The sequence below is a fragment of the Galleria mellonella genome, unplaced genomic scaffold (assembly GCF_026898425.1).
Source record: "Galleria mellonella isolate WM207_F2 unplaced genomic scaffold, CSIRO_AGI_GalMel_v1 utg146, whole genome shotgun sequence".
NCBI lineage: Eukaryota > Metazoa > Arthropoda > Insecta > Lepidoptera > Pyralidae > Galleria > Galleria mellonella.
The window spans coordinates 3,861,448-3,881,759 of NW_026441999.1; the positions used below are offsets into that span (position 1 = coordinate 3,861,448).

The 20,312-nt window shown below is 31.9% G+C and overlaps 1 protein-coding gene across 1 annotated transcript in view; it reads left to right on the top strand.

Annotated features, from left to right (window-relative positions):
- The window catches only part of LOC113523202 (irregular chiasm C-roughest protein-like), a 108,086-nt gene that overhangs the window by 81,601 nt on the left and 6,173 nt on the right, over positions 1–20,312 (top strand). The window contains exons 10-19 of the mRNA XM_052891805.1: positions 275–377; positions 3,645–3,778; positions 4,475–4,598; positions 6,282–6,427; positions 7,113–7,266; positions 8,131–8,366; positions 9,092–9,274; positions 17,325–17,511; positions 18,566–18,667; positions 19,792–19,881. Coding sequence (XP_052747765.1) covers positions 275–377; positions 3,645–3,778; positions 4,475–4,598; positions 6,282–6,427; positions 7,113–7,266; positions 8,131–8,366; positions 9,092–9,274; positions 17,325–17,511; positions 18,566–18,667; positions 19,792–19,881 — 1,459 coding nt within the window. The remainder of the gene's footprint in view (positions 1–274; positions 378–3,644; positions 3,779–4,474; positions 4,599–6,281; positions 6,428–7,112; positions 7,267–8,130; positions 8,367–9,091; positions 9,275–17,324; positions 17,512–18,565; positions 18,668–19,791; positions 19,882–20,312) is intronic.

Sequence of the window (20,312 nt, forward strand, 5' to 3'; positions counted from 1 at the left end):
ACGGTTACCACTTTCCATCAGGTGGGCCATCAGCTTGTTTGCCATTCTAAGTTGCATAAAAAAAATACATTTTGTATTATTTCTGTCTATGGTCAACTGGATAACGCCATATGGTGTTAAATCCGTCAGCTTGTTTGCCATTCTAAGTTCTATAAAAAAAAAAAAAAAAAAAAAAAAAAAAAAAAAAAAAAAAAAAAAAATCCGCCATTTACACTTTCTTGGTGTAATAAATAAATTAATAAACAGCTCAATTCTGAAGTCTCCTTTTTTACAGATACTAAAGAATATTTCCCGCAAGTACAATGACGCTACAATCAGATGTGAAGTGTTCAATGCGGTGGGAAAGAGTGCTGAAACGAAAACCATAGAAGTGGCATGTGAGTATCATAGTATAAAGCACAGTGTAGAACATTCGATGGTCCAATATCTTTGGCATGTTCGTAATTATTTCATAATAACTTAGAACTTTAGAATACTTACCAGAGGAAGAGTTTGTACAAAAGTCGATTGCTTGGGTACCTCTGTTCCATTCGTGTTTCTACCGTGAAGCAGTTATATTTGCACGGCTGTTTCGGTTTGAAGGGTGGGATATGGAGTGAATTTATAGGGTACAGAGGAATAATATATATATATATATATATATATATATATATATATATATATATATATATATATATATTCTTTATTGCACTAAAACATACAGTAATAACAATGTTAGCAAAGGTGAACTTATCTCTAAACATGTGAAAGGCGAGGCAATATATGCAAAAAGCAGCCAGCTTTCTAGCACACTGATACCTAAAAATAAAAATTTGCATTGTAAATTAATAATAAATAAATAAATAACTAACTAGACGATATTTGTAAATGGGAGATATTGAAGAAATAATGATAGGGAGAGTAAGAATACGAATAGCGTGTCGCCGTTACTTCTCGTCTTCAAAATCTTTAATCTTTATGGGAATAAAGGACAATATACTAGACCAATACTAAATGTGACATTTTTATGCGACTTGAAATGGCAAACCAGCTGATCGAAAGTCACCGCGTCGCTTAGGAATTAACAACACCATGGACATATCAACACCGTTCGCTTATGGGGAGAGTGTAAAACGATGAAATGGTGTTATTTTATTTTTGGGAAAGTCTTTGGTAATTTGTTCACTCTGTCTGCCTCGCTAAAAATTAGGTCTGAAGATAGATGGTTTAGCAAATAAATTAGAATGTTTTGATTGCTTATCTATTTGCTAATTCATAAATATATGTCACGCAGCCAAATTCTTAAGTATCAAATCAATTTTTTCATCTATTTTAATGGAAGAGTATCAAGATGTAATAACAACAAAGCCTCGATTAGAAATATACGAAAGCAACTCTTATGGCTTACATAAAATGAACTACTTTCGTTTTACGAGCACCGACCATAAAATGACTCGCTCGTTTGGGACTCTCATTTTCTCTTACTTGTCTTTTAGGAACGTAGGCTTTGATCGTATAATTGATTGTAGAAATAACTTTGGCTTAAGTAACGAGTACTTATGATAATGTTTCGGTATTATTCGAAGAGTTTTATGATTTAAAAGCATGGAATAAGTGATTCGGTGATCTGACATTATTTAATATATACTTACCACGTCTATCTTCCTTTGAGGTAGGCAGCAACAATTTATAGTCATAATATTCTGTTTTAAAGTAATCATTTTTAAAATTTTTTATTCTACGAGGATCATTTGAAAAGTTCTTAGCCTAACATGGTTAAAGTCATTGGTTTTTTTTTATAACTACCCTCATTTTGTAGTTACATTATTTAGCATCAAGTATGCACAGTTTAGTTTATTCACAGTAACTCATTGTTCGTTTACACGTAATACCGTAAGTCAAGTCAGAGCTATTTTTGAAAATGGATAAAATTGAACATCGTGCAGTGATAAAATACTCGTATCCATACAATCTCTTCACTTGCGAGTAGTTTTCAATCAACTTCAAAGAAAGAATTCGTTTGAATTTTGTTTTATGTTTGTAACCTCAAATCTCCGTCATTTATGAACAGATTTGGAAAATTCATTTTTTATCTAAAAGAAAATACATTCAAATTACTTGTACAGAAATTTCATTAAAATTAGTTTAGTAGTTTGGTTTTTGAATCAAAATAACACCATAACTGTTGTTAGTGGTTTTGATAAATATAGTTTTGATATTTTACAATGATTCTTTTTATTGTAATAACTATCGGTTTAACTTATGCATAATTGAGTCTTGACTTGAGCTTGATTGTGCGGCTCGGTTCGCTGAGTGCGAGCTCACGCTTGCTTCGCAGCCGTTCATGATTAAGGATTACGTGTTGATCACAAAACTAGTCAAGCTTTCTCGATATAATTACATGTAACTTCAACTGGTAGTAATTACATATTACGAAACTTTTAACAATAAAATGATTCCTTTCACCACAACAACTAACCTAACATTTATACGTTCTCGGATAGAATCATTTTTAAAGCGTATTCGTCCATTTAATCTACCCTAATAACAACCGTATTCAGATTTGTTCAAAGCTCATTTTTCTCTTAACCTTTAACCCTCAACACAATAATAAACTGAGCAATAATTACAACGGGTGCAAGAATTACTACTAAATCGTTAACAAGAGCAGTAATTGTGGAATTAACGTTAAATACCTTTTATTGTGTTGTGGCCAAATGTGGGTTAGTAATACTTGTTTTGCTCTCCCAATCTTACTTTGGGAGAATGTTAATTAAATTTAATTAGCACAATGCATTTAATATTTGTTAACTTGGTTTACAGAATTTCTCTAATTAAATAACTTTAATTAATAATCTGTTTTAAATAGATGTTTGTTAAGTATTTTTAATATTTTATACATATTTATGTTTATTACCAGAGGGAGACTTTGTTCAAAAGTCGATTGTTTGGGTACCTCTGTCCCATTCATGTTTTATCCGTGAAGCAGTTGTGTTTGCATGGCTGTGTTTTGGTTTGAAGGATGGGATATGGCGTGAACTTACTGGGTACAGAGGAATAACACCTGAGTCCTCAGGAATGGCAACGCATGGGGGGTATCATGGGCGAAACAGTATACTTTGTTATGTCCATGGTACTGCTGATGTCTATAGGCAACGGTTACCACTTTCCATAAGGTGGGCCGTCAGCTTGTTTGCCATTCTAAGTTGTATAAAAAAAATATTAGTAGATACCTTCTGTCTTTACTGTTTTTGGTAAGTTTTTTACCTTTTTCTTTGAACTTGGCTAGATACACTGCCACGTGTTTACATTTTTCTGTCTATAGATTAAGTAAGTCAATAATAATAAAATTATTTCTATTTGTCTATTTTTATGTAACATGGAAGGTAACTATATATAATATATATGTATAGACGTGATAGCACCAGCATTCTGTGTTGATGAAAGATGTCAGTTAGTAAAGACTCTATGATATTCCCTATTAGTGATCAATTTTCAGTAGGTATATAATTAGTTGTTTCATTTCTATACGAGACATCATCACGTCATCAATATCATCATCATCATCACTATCAACATTATCGCTGACCACTCCAAGCTATTTTTAAATCATTTAATAATTATTCGAACATTATTAGTATTTCTAATATATTTATTTCTTGTAGATGGACCATCTTTCAAAATAAGACCACAGAACGTAGAAGGCGAGTCTGGATCGACAGCGACACTCACTTGTATGGTAGACGGTCATCCACCAGCCAAAATATTATGGTTACGATATGACAATGAACATGTTATTGTAAGTCGCACTATATCTGTAATGAAATTTCAATCGAATTTAGAATAAAAAAAAATTGTCAATATAGTATTGACTATATAGGTGTAAACAATTCATTATTATTGTAATAGAAGTATAGAATAGTATGTTTAATTTTAACTATATTATGTTTGAATGTTGTGTCAGTGAATTTACAGGATACAGAGAAATAACAGTTGAGTCCTCAAGAATGGCAACGCATGGGAGGTACGAGTATTATAGGCAAAACAGTATACTCTGTTATGTCCATGGTACTGCTCATGTCTATAGGCGACGGTTACCACTTTCCATCAGGTGGGCCGTCAGCTTGTTTGCCATTCTGAGTTGAAAAAAAAACTAGGTTTTATTAAGTTTTATGTGTGTAAATTCACTTAGATGTTAATAATAATGTAAGTGTGAATTAAGAAGGAACATTTAAAAATTAATTCTTTGAACAGAGTATAAAAATGTAAGGACATTTGCAATGAAAAAATTCATAGGACATAAAGGCTATTTTGGTTTTTTTTAATAATCATCCAGTATTTGTGAATTTTAAAATATTAAATACCGTCGAGTCAAACTGTCATAAGGTTACATTTTTCATCTTAATGTAGTATAATTAATCTAATTCTATGTTAAAATTAAACATATTTATTGGTACATGAATTAAATTATTAACTTATTTATTTCTTCATTCAGAGGGTGGGGAAATCTTCAAATTTGACTGTAAAGATAACGAAAGAAACCGCCGGCCAGTATTGGTGTCGAGCTAGCGTCGACCATTACCAAGATATCGAGGCTTCCGCCATGGTGTATGTAAGAGGTATGAAAATTTATACCAACCGGTTATACTAAGAATACCATAGTTGAAATAGTATTATTCCGTTAACTTCATTAACTTATATTTTAACTAACGATCTGCCCCGACTTCGCACAGGTAGATAGAAAGATAAATTATTATTTGATATTAGCTTTAATAGACAATTTTTTGATACTTCGGATTACATTCTTGTAATATTCATAGAGATCTCTACTTTTTTAAAAAAACATATAGCCTATGCTACTTGTTAATATTGATAATTTTATTTATGTTTGATATAATGAAGCATGAGCACTTGCGCCAAGCAATAAAAAACACGTATTGAAATACACTTATACTTTTATTATATTTATCTATTACAATTTCCTCAGCCATATATATTACTTGTTACAAACACCCCAGAGAGAATCATGCAGCGCCCTCTCGCTTCCTCTCCCGTAACTTCTCTCTCGTTGTCTATGTGTAATGTTGCAATTGTTAAAATAATAATTGTGGAGGCTGGAGATACCAAACAATTAAACTCAACAGTTAAAAATAAAAATAGTTGTATATTAGCTTTCTATAGGCGTAGTAATTTAAAAAATCGAGTAAGTAATTTTGAAATTTATCCATTTTAAACAAACATACAAACGAATCCTTATTCTTCACAATATTAAATGTAAGGATAACCGGATTTAATTGATCGATTGACGGAGTTGAAACTCTGGGTCCGTGGGGCTCCGAGGCCATGAATCTTTTCAAAGAGATTTCACGCCGGCTGGTGGAAAGCTCTGGTGACCAGAAGGCTGGCCTATACTTTGGTCAACGCATTTCCATTGCTATTCAGCGTAGAAATGCAGCAAGTATCCTAGGCACTACTACCTGGCAGCTGGTTGGCAGTGATATCAAAGAATTTTTTTATCTTTATATATATATATATATATATATATATATATATATATATATATATATATATATATATATATATATATATATATATATTTTTTTTTTTTTTTAATTAATTAACACAAATTATTTATTATGGTAATTGTTATTATTAAAAATTGATTGATTGAATTTTTTTTTGTTCTGGTCACGAATGATCCAAGTTTTAGGATTTAAGTATTCTCTAAACAAAATGCACGTAAGTCCGGTTATTCTTACATTAAATTAGAAGAAAATTAATTACTTAATTACTTACGAAACTTTTATCAATAAAATTTACCAACTTGCAAATAAATAAACTACTTTGATATTATCATTAACACATTCTTTAACAAAATGTGACCCTGTCTTACAAGCAGTTTACAAATATCGGCTAAAAGTATACTTTAAATATGTTGTTGATTTTTTTTTACTTCTGTAATTCGGTCCTCTTTATTGGATTAGTATATTTGTGGAATGAAATTGCGAAAGAGGTTTGATACGAAGCATTTGTCGTTCCATTGTTTCTGCCTACCTTAATGGGAGACGGGCGTGACAGATATGCATGTGTGTATGTACGGAATGAAATTAAATAATTATTGGTGTCTAAGATACAGACTAGGCCCAATTTAGGCACGAATGCGCTGGACATAATATTTTATAAATATTTACATATTAAACTTTGTAATTACTTAATTGTATTTTTATAATTGTATATTTTTATGCCCAATGGCTGTTTATTATTGTTATTTAATTAAGTAATTAAATAAATTATTCTTTTAGGTGCACCAAAAATAACTTCCAATGAAACACAATATGGGGTAGAGGGGGACAGTGTAAGAGTGGAATGTGTCTCATTCTCTATTCCTAAACCAGACTACATTATGTGGACGTTTGCCGGTGGCGAGATTAATACATTCCATAATCAAGTGAGTAATTATATGTACATATATAGATTATAAACATAAAAAATCGAAGTAAGAAAGGAATATCTTTTATAGTAACGTAATATAGTACCATAGATAATATAATACTATACTAAGAAAATACAATATATAAAAAATATATTAACTGTACTAAAATGTATAACTTCTCTATATTAAACGAATTGCTATGTTTTGACTATAAAAAGGTTATAAAAAAAACTCAGCATTTTAAAGAATTATCAATACTTTCCTAATTCTAATTACAAAATTGGCTTACAGATACTTCTTTTCAATTAATTAAGTTAATAGTAAAATAAATATTAATATTGTTGAATCTAATTGTACCTACTAATACATACTTATATTTACTTACAATATTAAATGAAGTCTAATGAAGTATTTTATTTACATTAAATTGTATATGATATACTTTTTATTGTTTAATACTTATTTCTATTAACATTTATACCTACTATATATTTTTTTAATTTTGCATGACTTATTATGGCGTAATACATGGACTTATGCCTATTATTAATAGCTATTATATTATATCTATATTTAGTATGTTTCTTGTAAATAAATATTAATTAATAAATTAATTTATCGTAACATTTCTTGTCAATAATTTTATTATATACATATCCGCAAAATTCTCAAAATATTTATACGCATTGGAAATTTATAGGAATATGCGTTCCTAGAAGAAACATTAGCTGATAGTCTTACAAAATCAACATTGATTATAAGGAAAAGCGAAGCGAAGCATTTTGGAAAATATAATTGTACGGTTACCAACGAGTACGGGATGGACAGTATAGAAATAAATTTAGTACCAGATAGTAAGTATTTAGGATAAGAATTAAAAATATATTTTTAAAACTAGCAACCCGCCCCGGTTTCGCACGGGTGGGGTCATTTTTTAGATTGATATAACTTTTTTATTTATAACCAATATACCCAATTGAAATAAAACAAACACTATATGTTAAGTGGAGTAAACCGCAACGCATAAGTGAAAACCGTATTCGAATCGGTTAAGCCGTTTCTGGAATTAGCGTGCACAAACGTACAGACACACAGATACACAGGCAAAAATTCTAAAAATCATTGTTTTGGATTCTATTGCGTTCATAAAGCTAGCCCCTATCTATAATTGTTTTTTCTTATATATCTTCCATGTACAGACAGCGACCAGTTACGATTTTATTATATGTATTGATAATATTAAATGTACTGTTACAATTACGTAGTGGTGAAGAAATTGTTTTCATCACCATCTTGTAACAGTTCATCAATTTAGTTTATCCAATGCTGAATAAAGGCCTTTCCCAATGTCTTTCCCAACTCCTTCCAATATGTGCAATCCTTCGCTTTTCGTATTGGGTGCCACATATTTGTGATGTTCTTTATTGGAAAGTTTATGTCCATAAGTCACCATGGCTGTGCTTCGGCTTGAAGGGTGGGATATGGCGTGAATTTACTGGGTACAAAGGAATAACACCTGAGTCCTCAGGAATGGCAACGCATGGGGGGTATCATGGGCGAAATAGTAAACTCTGTTATGTCCATGGTACTGCTCATGTCTATAGGCGACGGTTACCACTTTCCATCAAGTGGGCCGTCAGCTTGTTTGCCATTCTAAGTTGTATAAAAAAAATGCTGGGAAACTATCTATCTTTACATAATAACAAATTTGCTTTCAGAATCTCTGCCAATATTCCTTATCATAACAGCATGTGCCACTGTTCTAACAGTTGTTCTCATAATAATGCTCATTGTAATGCTGTGTCATCGAAGAACAAGTAAGTCAGATGAAAAGAAACCAGATATCACTGACATAGGGAAGACTTGCGCCGATCAGTTCAAGGACAGCGATAGAAATTCGAATATCAGCGATCTGAAGCTAGAATTGAGGCAGGTGGAAGGTAGCTGTGGTTTGGTAAGATTTTTATCACGTTCTATCATGCCAGTAGACTCATGTATAACTTTAATATTATGTTTTGGTGGAATACGTCTAAAAGGCATTTTTTATGGCAAACCAGTATACAGTCTGCGTGACAGAAATCGGTCATTGTAACATTATACTTATGGACAATTGCAACACTAGGGATGTTAAATGCATTGCCGATCTTGAATAAAACTTTAATACGCTCTTTTTGAATTACCCCATACGGTAGTCAGTAGTCTTTAAAAAAGGAAAAGAGTTCAATTCGGAGCTTGAATGATCTCGGGAGGATATATATATATATATATATATATATATATATATATATATATATATATATATATATATATATATATATATATATATATATATGTATGTATGTATAGAATAGGATACTCTATTTCAAGTCTCTTTTTTCATTAAATTAAGAATTAGTATTTATTCATTTATTATAACTTATCTATCGTCCACTTGTGAACATTTCCATATAAAGATCCTATTTGTATCAAGCAACTCTACAATACTCTTGAGACTGTTACTCCATCTTGCAGGAGGTCGAAACTCGAGAACTTTTCTATCTCATTGATTATCGGCTACTCAAGCTATATGACCAATCTATTGCCATTTCAGCTTACAGATTTTTCGGACCATTTCAGCCGCTTTAGTTCTTCTGTGGATTTCTGTTATTCGGCTGGCTAAATATGTGAATATAATTATAGGATAATTCAAATAACGGCTCCGAGACCGACCTCCATCCGAGTCTTCATCTGACTTCGAACCTTGGACTGCCGTTAGCTGGACCCGTGTCATTACCTGATAATGGATATGACAATGAGCTTATGAAACAGTATCAGAGATATAGCGGGGATTTTAACCAACCTATAAGCAACTTACATTGTAAGGTTAGTACCAACGAAGTTAATGGATTTTTGGATGACTACATTGTAATTTTTTTAGTAAATGTATTAGCATTCATAAGGAAACCAGCAAGGGGTCCTCTACTTTCTGCCACGCACAACCACTCTTTGGAATCAACTTCCAGCAGCAGTATTTCCGAACTGATACGATAACATAACCTTCAAGAAAGGAGCATATTCCTTTTTAAAAGGCCGGCAGCACATCTGCAATACCGTTGGTGTTGTGGGTGACCATAGGCGGCGGTAGTCACTTACCATCAGGTGAGCTGCATGCTCGTTTGCCCCCTGTGTTGTAAAAAAAAAAGTTCTATGAAGTACTTTAAGTTTTACAGTCAACTGTTCACTGTTGGACAGTAATGGACAGTCCCAAGTTACCTGCACTTACTGACTTCCTGCAATGCATTTGAGATCGTCACTCCATCTAATGGAGGGTCTTCCAATGTGTTTGCCTATACGTGGTCACTACTCTAGAACCTTTCTTCTCCATCAGTCATTGGTTCTTCGAGCTATGTGACCAGCGTATTGCCACTCTTATTTTCATTCACAATGTTATCTTTATCCTTCAAATTCACAATATTGAATTACAATTCTACATGTCTTATGAACGTTGTTAAATGTTAATCTAAATATATTACAAAGGGTTAACAGTTATTTGCCATAATGCTGACGTCCTATGTTATGCATGTTAATTTATTTTCTTGGTCACGATTTTACAATTGCTAACTTCAATATTAATAGTGTATTCAAAATGTCATCCAAGGTCTATTTGCAATATCAGATATATTTCATCTTTTACTAACATACAGACTGACTACGCTTTTGACACAATTTTGAGATCAAAACCGAAAAGTATTCGAATAAATGAGTAATCATTAAAATCGGCCTACATTTCTCCTTCTATTGACATTTTTCTATTTTGTAAATTTATTATATTAGTTGTTATGTGTAGATATATGTATAAATGACATAATGTACTATAATCTAGACTTTTAACATGTAGGGTCAATTTAAATAATGTAATTGAATTATAATTTTGTTTACCGATTTTTTTTTTATATAAAATGTAAAATATTTGCATGCCTATATCTTTTAAAGCAATTAAACAGGTGCCAAAATAATACCACGTGACTTGTAATAATTTTAAACTGTTAAATGCAAATAAACTAATTTCATTTCATTTCAATTAACCAGGATGTCGCATAATCTATACAACATACACAAGTAAAAAATAATTTTAATGCATTTCGACAGCGGACATTTAATGAAATTACTATGTAATCATTTAAGATTTTGTTCTACAAAAATAGCCGACTTCAATCTTGGCAAATACTACTTCTTTTGACTTTAAAACTAAATTACTAAACCAATTTTGATAAAATTTCTAAGGAATCAATATAGAAGTATATCCTTTCATATATAAAATGAATTTTATAAATCAATTTATAAATAACAGAGTTCTGAGGTAACTAACATAAAAAATACAACCGAATTGAGACACCTCATTCTTTGAAGTCTAGTAGTAATAAAAAGTAACATCTTTTCATAGTGAGATATAATTTAATAATAAATAATAAATCTGAGTGCTGGCCACGTTGGCAATAATAAAAATACAGTTTTTTTTTGCTATTGATAATTTATGTAACTTTTTTTGTTGTTGGCAACAAATGTTTTCTATCTTTCTTCTTTCTTTCTTTCTAATAAAACGTGCACGGATATATTTCACGCAATATTGAAATATTGAACGTAGACCATTCCCGTGCACTCGATCCCTCTGGACTATTTTAAAATGCATGATACCATTTGAAACTTGAGTACTGCAAGCTATTCTTAGTTCACTTGAGAAATGCCTGCTTCTACGATTCACATTTAAAAGAAAAATATCGAGATTTACTGTAGTTTATTTCTGTAATCCAATATACAATTCAATATACAATGTACTTGCGTAAGTAGCTTTGGTATATATACATACGTAGATTTTTTTTTATACAACTTTAATGGCAAACAAGCTGACTGCCCACCTGATGGAAAGTGGTAACTGTCGCCTATAGACATAAGCAGTACCATAGACATAACAGAGTATACGTAGATTGTATATAAATTAGCAATTAGCAAATGATATGTGATACGATCACTTCGCGATCAATTGCTAATCGTCAAAAATAATGGCATAATAATGTAACGGCAAATCCTGTAATCTCACTGCCATATCCCACTCTATCCCACCCTTCAAACAGAAACACAGCCATACAAGCAATTGCTTTTTGATAGAAACACGAACGAGACAACAGAGGCACTTATGCCCTTTGGTACATTGTCTTTTTTAGTAAAACAAAAACATACCTTTATTGAATTTTATCTTGTTATTTTTTTGTAAAATTTATGAAGGGGAAACATTTTATCATTTTACCCATCATTCTTCGAAAATCAGGTTAAAAGTGACTCTGTAAACGTTATTTTACAAATTGGTCTAATAAGATTTCTATTGACCCGTGTTCTTATCATGCAGCATTGTTTGCGTGGCTTTGTTTTACTTTGAAGGGGGGGGGGGTTGTCTGCTAAATTACAGCGTACAAAGATTTAACCTTATTTATTTGTTTAACACTTTATTGCACCAATTTTCATTTAATTAAATAATTTTACTGACCAGAATAAAATAAGGCGGATTTAATTCTTGTAGCATTCTCTACCAGTCAACCTTTGGCATGAACAATGAATCATGAAATTATATATAGTATTTATTAAATTACTACTTACTTTCAGTAATTCAGTACTTCATTATTGGAATAGGTAAAGAAGATAACAACTAAAAATATATATCTATACAAAATAAATAATACATACATAAAAATAAAGGAATGTGCATATATTTATTAAATATAAAGGGGGATTTATTGATGAGCAATCTATTTCAACCGGGGGGAAAGGGATTGTTAGCAATGGAGTTTGACAGCCCCATTGCTAGCAATATGCCTTATTAGGTCGACCTCCACGTGGTTCCCCCTGGAAAACATCGTGAACAATTCTTGTTGAATTCGTCACGATGGGCGATAACTGACCTACTTCATCTTCACCTATCATCCTTCACTGGTGCCCCGCCTGTGTATACTGATAGCGCGGGTGGGGTTACCATTCCATTATCATCCATTAAAAAAAATCTATTTCAACCTTTGGATACACCTTAGTCCTCAAATATAGCAATAACAAACATCTATGTCAGTGTGTCTTCATATCTATGATACTGTTCATATCTATAGGCGACGGTTTTCACATACTATCAGGTGGGCCGTCTTATTATCTCCCATTTTAAGTATCATGAAAAAAACCTATAATTGTATTTTTTTAATTTGGAACTATCCGACTTCTGGCCCAGTACGTTCAACCTAATTTATGTTGGAACTTTAAATTTTACACGCGTTTTCCTTATGTAATATAGTATTCACAAAGAAAAGATCTTCGGGTGGTCCCACGGGATCGGGCCGGATACGCACGAGCGATGCCGGAAAGTTTTGTTTTACTCTTAGTATTGGATATAATGAATAATAATGGTATATAGATCTAAAACATTAAGAGCTTAATGCAGTGATTTATTATTTATTTTATTTTATTTGTAACCTCCATAGTGCAGCGGTTACATTGTGTTTTTTTTAACGATCGCGGATTCAATTCCCGAATAATGCAAACGTTTTTCATTGTTGGGTATGGTCTATTTGTATTAGTCTAGGTATATTATATATAGGGATTTACAAAAAAATTAAAGATTTAAGTATATTTGTCACTGATCTAGTATTTTGTACTTAATTTTGAACTAGATGGCGCTGTGTAACATGGCGTGTGTTATTTATTTATTTATTATTATTGTTTTAACATAAGAAAGTTTCTTGAGTGTCGACCCTGTATGCGCAAACGCAGTGTGGGATGACTTCTCATTGGATGATATGACGACTTCAAATATATTGCAAGGAGTCAGTAGATACAGGGTTCAAGGCTATAGTCTATGAGGGATGACTATGTTCAGCAGTGAACAGATAATGGCTGACTTGATGATAATGATTGGTTTTGCCAAATTTATTACTGCAATCTTTTGGAGAGATTACTACAAAGAGTATTTATCTACATATCTCATTAATCGTTGATATATCTATAAAAAAAGGTACTAAAAGCGACTCTAAAAAAGTGCATTCGAATTATGCACTCACAGTGACATTTGATTATTAATTACCACATTATATTTTTACAGAAAAAATACTTTAATATTTTTTTTTTTTACTTTTATACTTTTTTTCTATAAATCACGCGATTTATAGATGAGGAAAAAATTTGTATTATATTTATTTATTTATTTATATATATTTTTATATGTAAACTTTTGTTGTTAGAAATAAAGATATTATTATTGTGACAAAGGGAAAAGTGAGGATTCACATTACGTAACATTTAATGGTACACAGTGTACATTATGTTCAGTAGGTACATACGAATGGACCTTTCTAAAAAGCAACCTAGTGGGAAATCATTTGCTACGTGACTGCAATATTAGTTGATTTACCGTAAACAATAGGTACAGGCACATAGGGTTGTCGACTGTGCATTTGTAAAAACTGTAATAAGTAATGCACAATTGTAATAAGTAGAACTTATAGATATGTTATTAAACTTATAAAAACATTTTAATGTGTCGTTTCATCCCTTATTATATTTTTTTATTATTATTATTACTCTCGTTTTAATAGAACTTGTCACTTCATATGCTGGAGTTGAAAAGTTAAAATATTATTATGACTCTAAAATATTTTTTATAAGTTTAAAATATTTGTTGATTTATATTCTTATATGGCTTTATTATTATTATTATTATTTTATACAACTTAGAATGGCAAACAAGCTGATGGCCCATTTGATGAAAAGTGGTAACCGTCGCCTATAGACATGAGCAGTACCATGGACATAACAGAGTATTCTGTTTCGCCCATGATACCACCCATGCGTTGCCATTCCTGAGGACTCAGCTGTTATTCCTCTGTACCCAGTAAATTCACACCAAATTACAGTTAATTACTGAAAGATGGACTTCTTAGACAGAAAGACCCGTAACACTGCGACTTCAATGATATTTTGTGCTTGCCTTTTTTTCGTTTACTGCTAATTCACAGGACAGGAATTTCAAAATGTTCTTTATCTCCGATATTTTTTATCTCTTTAGGATATAAGGAGTATTTCCCATAGCAGATATATCGTTTATGTATGAATGGGCTACAGCCACAAATTATGTTGCGGCGTTTCTTCCTCATTGGGTAATGTGCTTATTTATTTTAATTTATTTGGCGCACATAACAGTAGTTTACAAATACAAACTTCAAATATAACATACAAGTACAGTGGGGGAAAGGGATTGTTAGTAATGGAGACTGAGAATCCTATTGCTAGCAATATACCCAACCAGGTCGACCTCCTCGCGGTTCCCCCTGGAAACTATCATGGTTAATTCCTGATGAATTCATCATGATGGGCTAACTGGCCTGTTTTCATTCTCATCTACCACCCTTCACTGGTGCTCCGCCAGCGTATCCCGTTAGCGCAGGCGAGGTTACCATACTATTTTCACTCATCAAAAAAAAATACAAGTACATTAAAGTATTGATCAGGTAAACTTGCCACAACATGTACACACAGCATGATCCAATAATAAATGCGAGGGGGAAAGGGATTGTTAGTAACGGAGTCTAGCTGACCCATTGTCAGCAATACACCCTATCAGGTCGACCTCCACGCGGTTCGCCCTGAAAACCATCGTGGTTAATTCTAATGAAATTCGTCACGATGCGATGGGCTAACTGACCTGCCTTTTCATCCTTACCTATCATCCCTCACTGGTGCTTCGCTAGCGTATACTGATGGCGCAGGCATTACCATTCCATTAGAAAAAATAATAATAAATGCGACAAAGCCGTTCGGTTACAACAATTAATGATTTAAATTAAATATAAAAAAAGTTAAATAAAATACTAAGCTACTTGATAACACACACACATTTTTATTTAAGTGAGTTAACATGTATGACTTAACGTGCTACTATGTTTATTTTATGAGATGCTATATTAAAAAAAATGTCAGTTGAAACGAAATAAAGCCAACGGTAGGCTCGAATCTATTAAAAAACTTTATCGAAAGGGGTAATAGCGCGGCAACGAGCCAAGAATGTTGCCAAGAATGTATATTCCTGGATTACAATGCTTATCCTATAAACTAGGAGTACGCCAATCGTCTTGTCTCTCGAAATAAGAGCAATCGGGTAAAAATTTGATGAAAATTTTATTTCTATCTGTTAATAAATTCACGTTTCCATTTACTATTATTTATTTATTACGATTTATTTCAAATCTACTAAAAGGTAGACAAATACCGATTACCGATTGCTAACGACCTTTTTCCCTACACGCATGTCTTACTTTCTGCATATTTTTTCTTGTTCTTCTCAGCTGAAATTGCATTCCAAAGAAAGATATATGATAGAATCACAAATTACTGTTTAAAAATATTTGAGTTTTTTTTCCTCCTTCTTTTTGTTATTCTTTTATATTTTGTTCCATTTTTAAAAATCTTTTTAGATTATTACCGTCTCTCTTACATCGTACGCAATGGAGATTTTTCAACAATTAAATTGCATATTTTTTTAAATCGACAACCCTATTAGAGAACAAGAAACAACAGAATCACGTTACGACTTCTTTATAAGTCTAATATTTCTTGTTCATGTTCCTTAGTAGAATTTTGATAACGATGGTACGGTTAGCAAAAATCACAAATACCTATAATTATGTAATTTATTTCAGTTACATAATATTTTTCTTGGTATCCATCATTTGGAGAAATCAGAAAAACGTATTGGTCGCCCATAATTAAGCATACGTAAACTTTAAACTATAGTTTTGCTTTGAATAGGTAACAAAATATCATCAATTCGAAGCGAATAAGGCGTTCTATTCTATTCTATACTTGAGTTTATTTTAATATTAGATAGATAGAGTGTTTAAAGATTTTGTCACTTGATTAATTACTTAATTTTGTCTACCGCGTTAATAACTTAAAAGTAGATAAAAAAATATCAAATTCAATGTATTATGTATATTGTTTATTACCTATGGTACCAGTTATATCTATAAGTGATAGATACCACAGGGAGACTGTACAAAAATCATTTGCTTAGGCATCTCTGTCCCATTTGTGTATCTACCGTGAAGCAGTTGTGTTTGCATGGCTATGTTTTGGTTTGAAGAGTTCCTATCCTGTAAATTCACTGTTGTATCCTATAAAAGTAAATTTACAGGGTACAGAGTTATAATAACTTAGTCCTCAGGAATGTCAATGTATGGGGGTATCATGAACGAAACAGTACTCTGTTATGTCCATGGTATTATTCATATCATCTGGTGGGCTGTCGGCTTGCTTACCATTCTAAGTTGCATAAAAAATAGAGGGTTTTAGGGTTTTGTCACTTGAAATATTTTGTTAAGAATTTGGTGGGAAAGTAAATAAAAAATATGAAATTAAATGTATTCTGTGATATATTATATCTATAGTACAAGTTTTATATAAATAATGTAAGTATCAGATGCCACTTTCGATTAAGTAGGCCATCAATTTCTTTGCCATTTGAACAACATAAAAATATTTTTTTTTATTTATTTGAAATAGGCACACCGACAGTACCTATACATACTATAAATAGATTAAATAACATTTTTTGTATAATAATCCGATATACCTACATACCTATAGCAGGTGTCCACAACATTGATTACAGATTTTTTTTTATTATTATTTAAGGGCTTTTACCTTCTTTAGGTATCTAGGTCCTATCGTACCTGGAACTGATTTCTCAAATAAAACTTTATCTACTTTCCCTAGACGCGGAAAGAGAAGAATTAATGGGCATTAATAATTTACAGAGATGTTAAAAAAATTCTGGACATGCACATTAATATTAGATTGTAATTGAATAAATTAAATTTACACTAATTACGTATTTATTGTTTAGACCCAAGGCCAGAGCAACGGTTATGTACCTTACGTGGATTATTCAAGAGATTACGCCCCTCCAATGCCATCGGAGTCCCAGAGTGGATCATTGTCCAGGAGCATGGACGGATCTATATATATGAATAACTGTGGGTCTCTTACCCACCAGACAAGCAGTGGACTCGCTGGAATAATTGGACCTGATGGTAGGTTTTGTAGGAATAAATTATATTTATTTATTTACACTTTATTTTACCGTTTATAAAAAAAAAAAACAATAAATATAATAGAAGTGATACAAAAAGAGGCATTATCTATATATATATATATATATATATATATATATATATATATATATATATATATATATATATATATATATAAAAAGATCTTATAAAACACGAGACAATGTCCAATAATATGGAGCCAGTTGAAAGCCATCGGGAACAGCTGGCGGGCAGAGTTCAATCGGCCGGTATCAGCGGACGTACGAACTTGCTCGTTCTAATTTGCCAATCGACGGAAAAATTCACTTTGATCACACTCATGATATATATATATATAGTATATAATGAAAAACGTATATGGTGGCTATATAATTTAAGATATATATACATTTAAATAAATACATATAATTTTAACAGAAATTTTCATATCTTTGTTAAAATTATGTAATTGCTCAATCATATAAATTTTTAAGTGTTTCTGCGGGTTTTCTCCAGCAGATAACAACATTTAAAAATGAAAATTTAAAAATGCTTGTAAATAGGTATATATCAATAAATATGATTTAAATTTTAATTTAATTGATAAAATTATCAGCGAATTTCGTCTGTAATAACAAAATGTATCTAGTATTTGATTTTTGTTAATAAATAAAGATGAAGTGGTAACTTTGCCACGCTACTGATTTACTCTATTAGGGTACCAGTAGGGGAGGGGGAAACGGATTGTTAGTAATGGAGACTGAGAATTCCATTGCTAGCAAAATACCCAACCAGGACGACCTCCTCGTGGTTCCTCCTAGAAACTATCATGGTTAATTCCTGATGAATTCATCATAATGGGCTAACTGGCCTGTTTTCATTCTCATCTATCACCCTTCACTGGTGCCCCGCCAGCGTATCCCGTTAGCGCAGGCGGGGTTACCATACCATTTTCACCCATCAAGAAAGGTACCAGTAGGGGTGTCTAAGAATAGAAAAAGAATATAAAACTTTCTTAATTTTCAAAATAAAATTGGCATTTTGTTTTCAACAGTCATACCTATGCCGACTCTTGGTGTGAGCATGTCTGGTGGTGTTGATGTCAGATACGCGGCTACATATGGAAACCCTTATTTGAGAGGAAGCGGACCATTGTGTAAGTATACTATTTAATCTCATATTGCCTTTATATCTAATATATAAAACTCTTGTGTCGCGGTGTTTGTTACCAAACTCTTCCGAAACGACTTTACCGATTTTTTAGAAATTTTGTGTGTATATCGAGTAGGTCTGAAAATCGGCCAACATCTATTTTTCATACCCCTCAATCATAAGGGTGACCCACCCCTAAATATTTTTTTTTTATTTTTTTGACAAAACTTTTTAATTTAATTATGTTATGATTTAGTATTGAAAAATATATACAAATTCAAATTGTCACGCTTTTACGATCAACCCGTTTTTTAATCGCGATTTTTATATGCCGCAATAGGGTTGCAAGGTGACAATCGAATATAACAATTATAGTACAAGAAATTATCATGCATAGTTCTCGAAATAATGTATATGGTAAAACAAAGTTTGCCGAGTCAGCTAGTATTTCTATAAATATTGGAAGAGAAAGTGCTAGTAAACTAGTTCAACATTTTAATTGTCAAGTGTATTTGTTATTGCAATATAACAAGTATTTAACCCGTTCACTTGCAACTTAAATATATAGTCATTCCATTATATTTAACTACTTAAAATAAAAAAATAAATCTTGTAATAGTTTTTATTTATTTATTAGTTTACTATTAATATTATATCTATATATCTACTATACTACTACTGTATTTAATATTTAAAAAAAAACATTCAAAATCGTTGCAAAAAGAATTATTCAGATTTAAAACCAAGCTGCTGAACTGACTCTAATGAAATTTATATGAGAAGAATCTGAAAGTATATATTTTCAAACAAATAATAATTTTTGTAAAAAAATCCATAATTAATAATTTTTAATTCGTCGTGCGTTAAAAATCGGTATATAAATGATGACATTCTGAGGTGACAAAAATAAAAAAAAATCAACCCAAATTGAAATCCCACTCCTTTTTTTAAAGTCGGTTTATTATAATAATACTATTACTAGACAACTTTAAAATTGTCGCAATCGAAATCACTATTTCAAGTAACAAAATCCTCTTGTAAATTTAAAAGAAACTTTATGTTATGCATGAAATATTTGTAGCGAGAATGCCAATATATATTTTCTAATACTAGTAAATATATTCTTAGCGTACGTGCAACAAGTGAATACCAATCCATCAGCTAAGCCGGCGCCACCGCCCTACTACACCGCTAGAAACCAGAACATCCACCCGAATGGTATGTTAAAAATATATTCCGCGTCACTAGATCAAAACCCGACTAATACAAGATAAATGGATTCCCAACAAGCGTTTTATCAATGTTATATGCCCAATATTTGTTAGGAAACTCTTTTAGAGAAAACTGAGTAAATTGCGTTGCGTTGGTTTGGTCATTTGGAGAGGATGGATGAAAGAAGAATTACGAAAGAGATTTATCGAGCAAGAATGAATGGAGATGTCGGTAGGGGCCGCCCTAGACGGACGTATGTCGACCAAATAGGCGACGTGCTGAAGAAGGGCCAAATTAAAAGTACCCGTAACCGGCGAGCGTGTATGACAAGATTGATGAATGTGGAAGAAGCGAAAGAGGTTTGTTTGAATCGAAGCATTTGGCGTTCCATTGTTTCTGCCTACCCTAATGGGAGACAGGCGTGACAGATATGTATG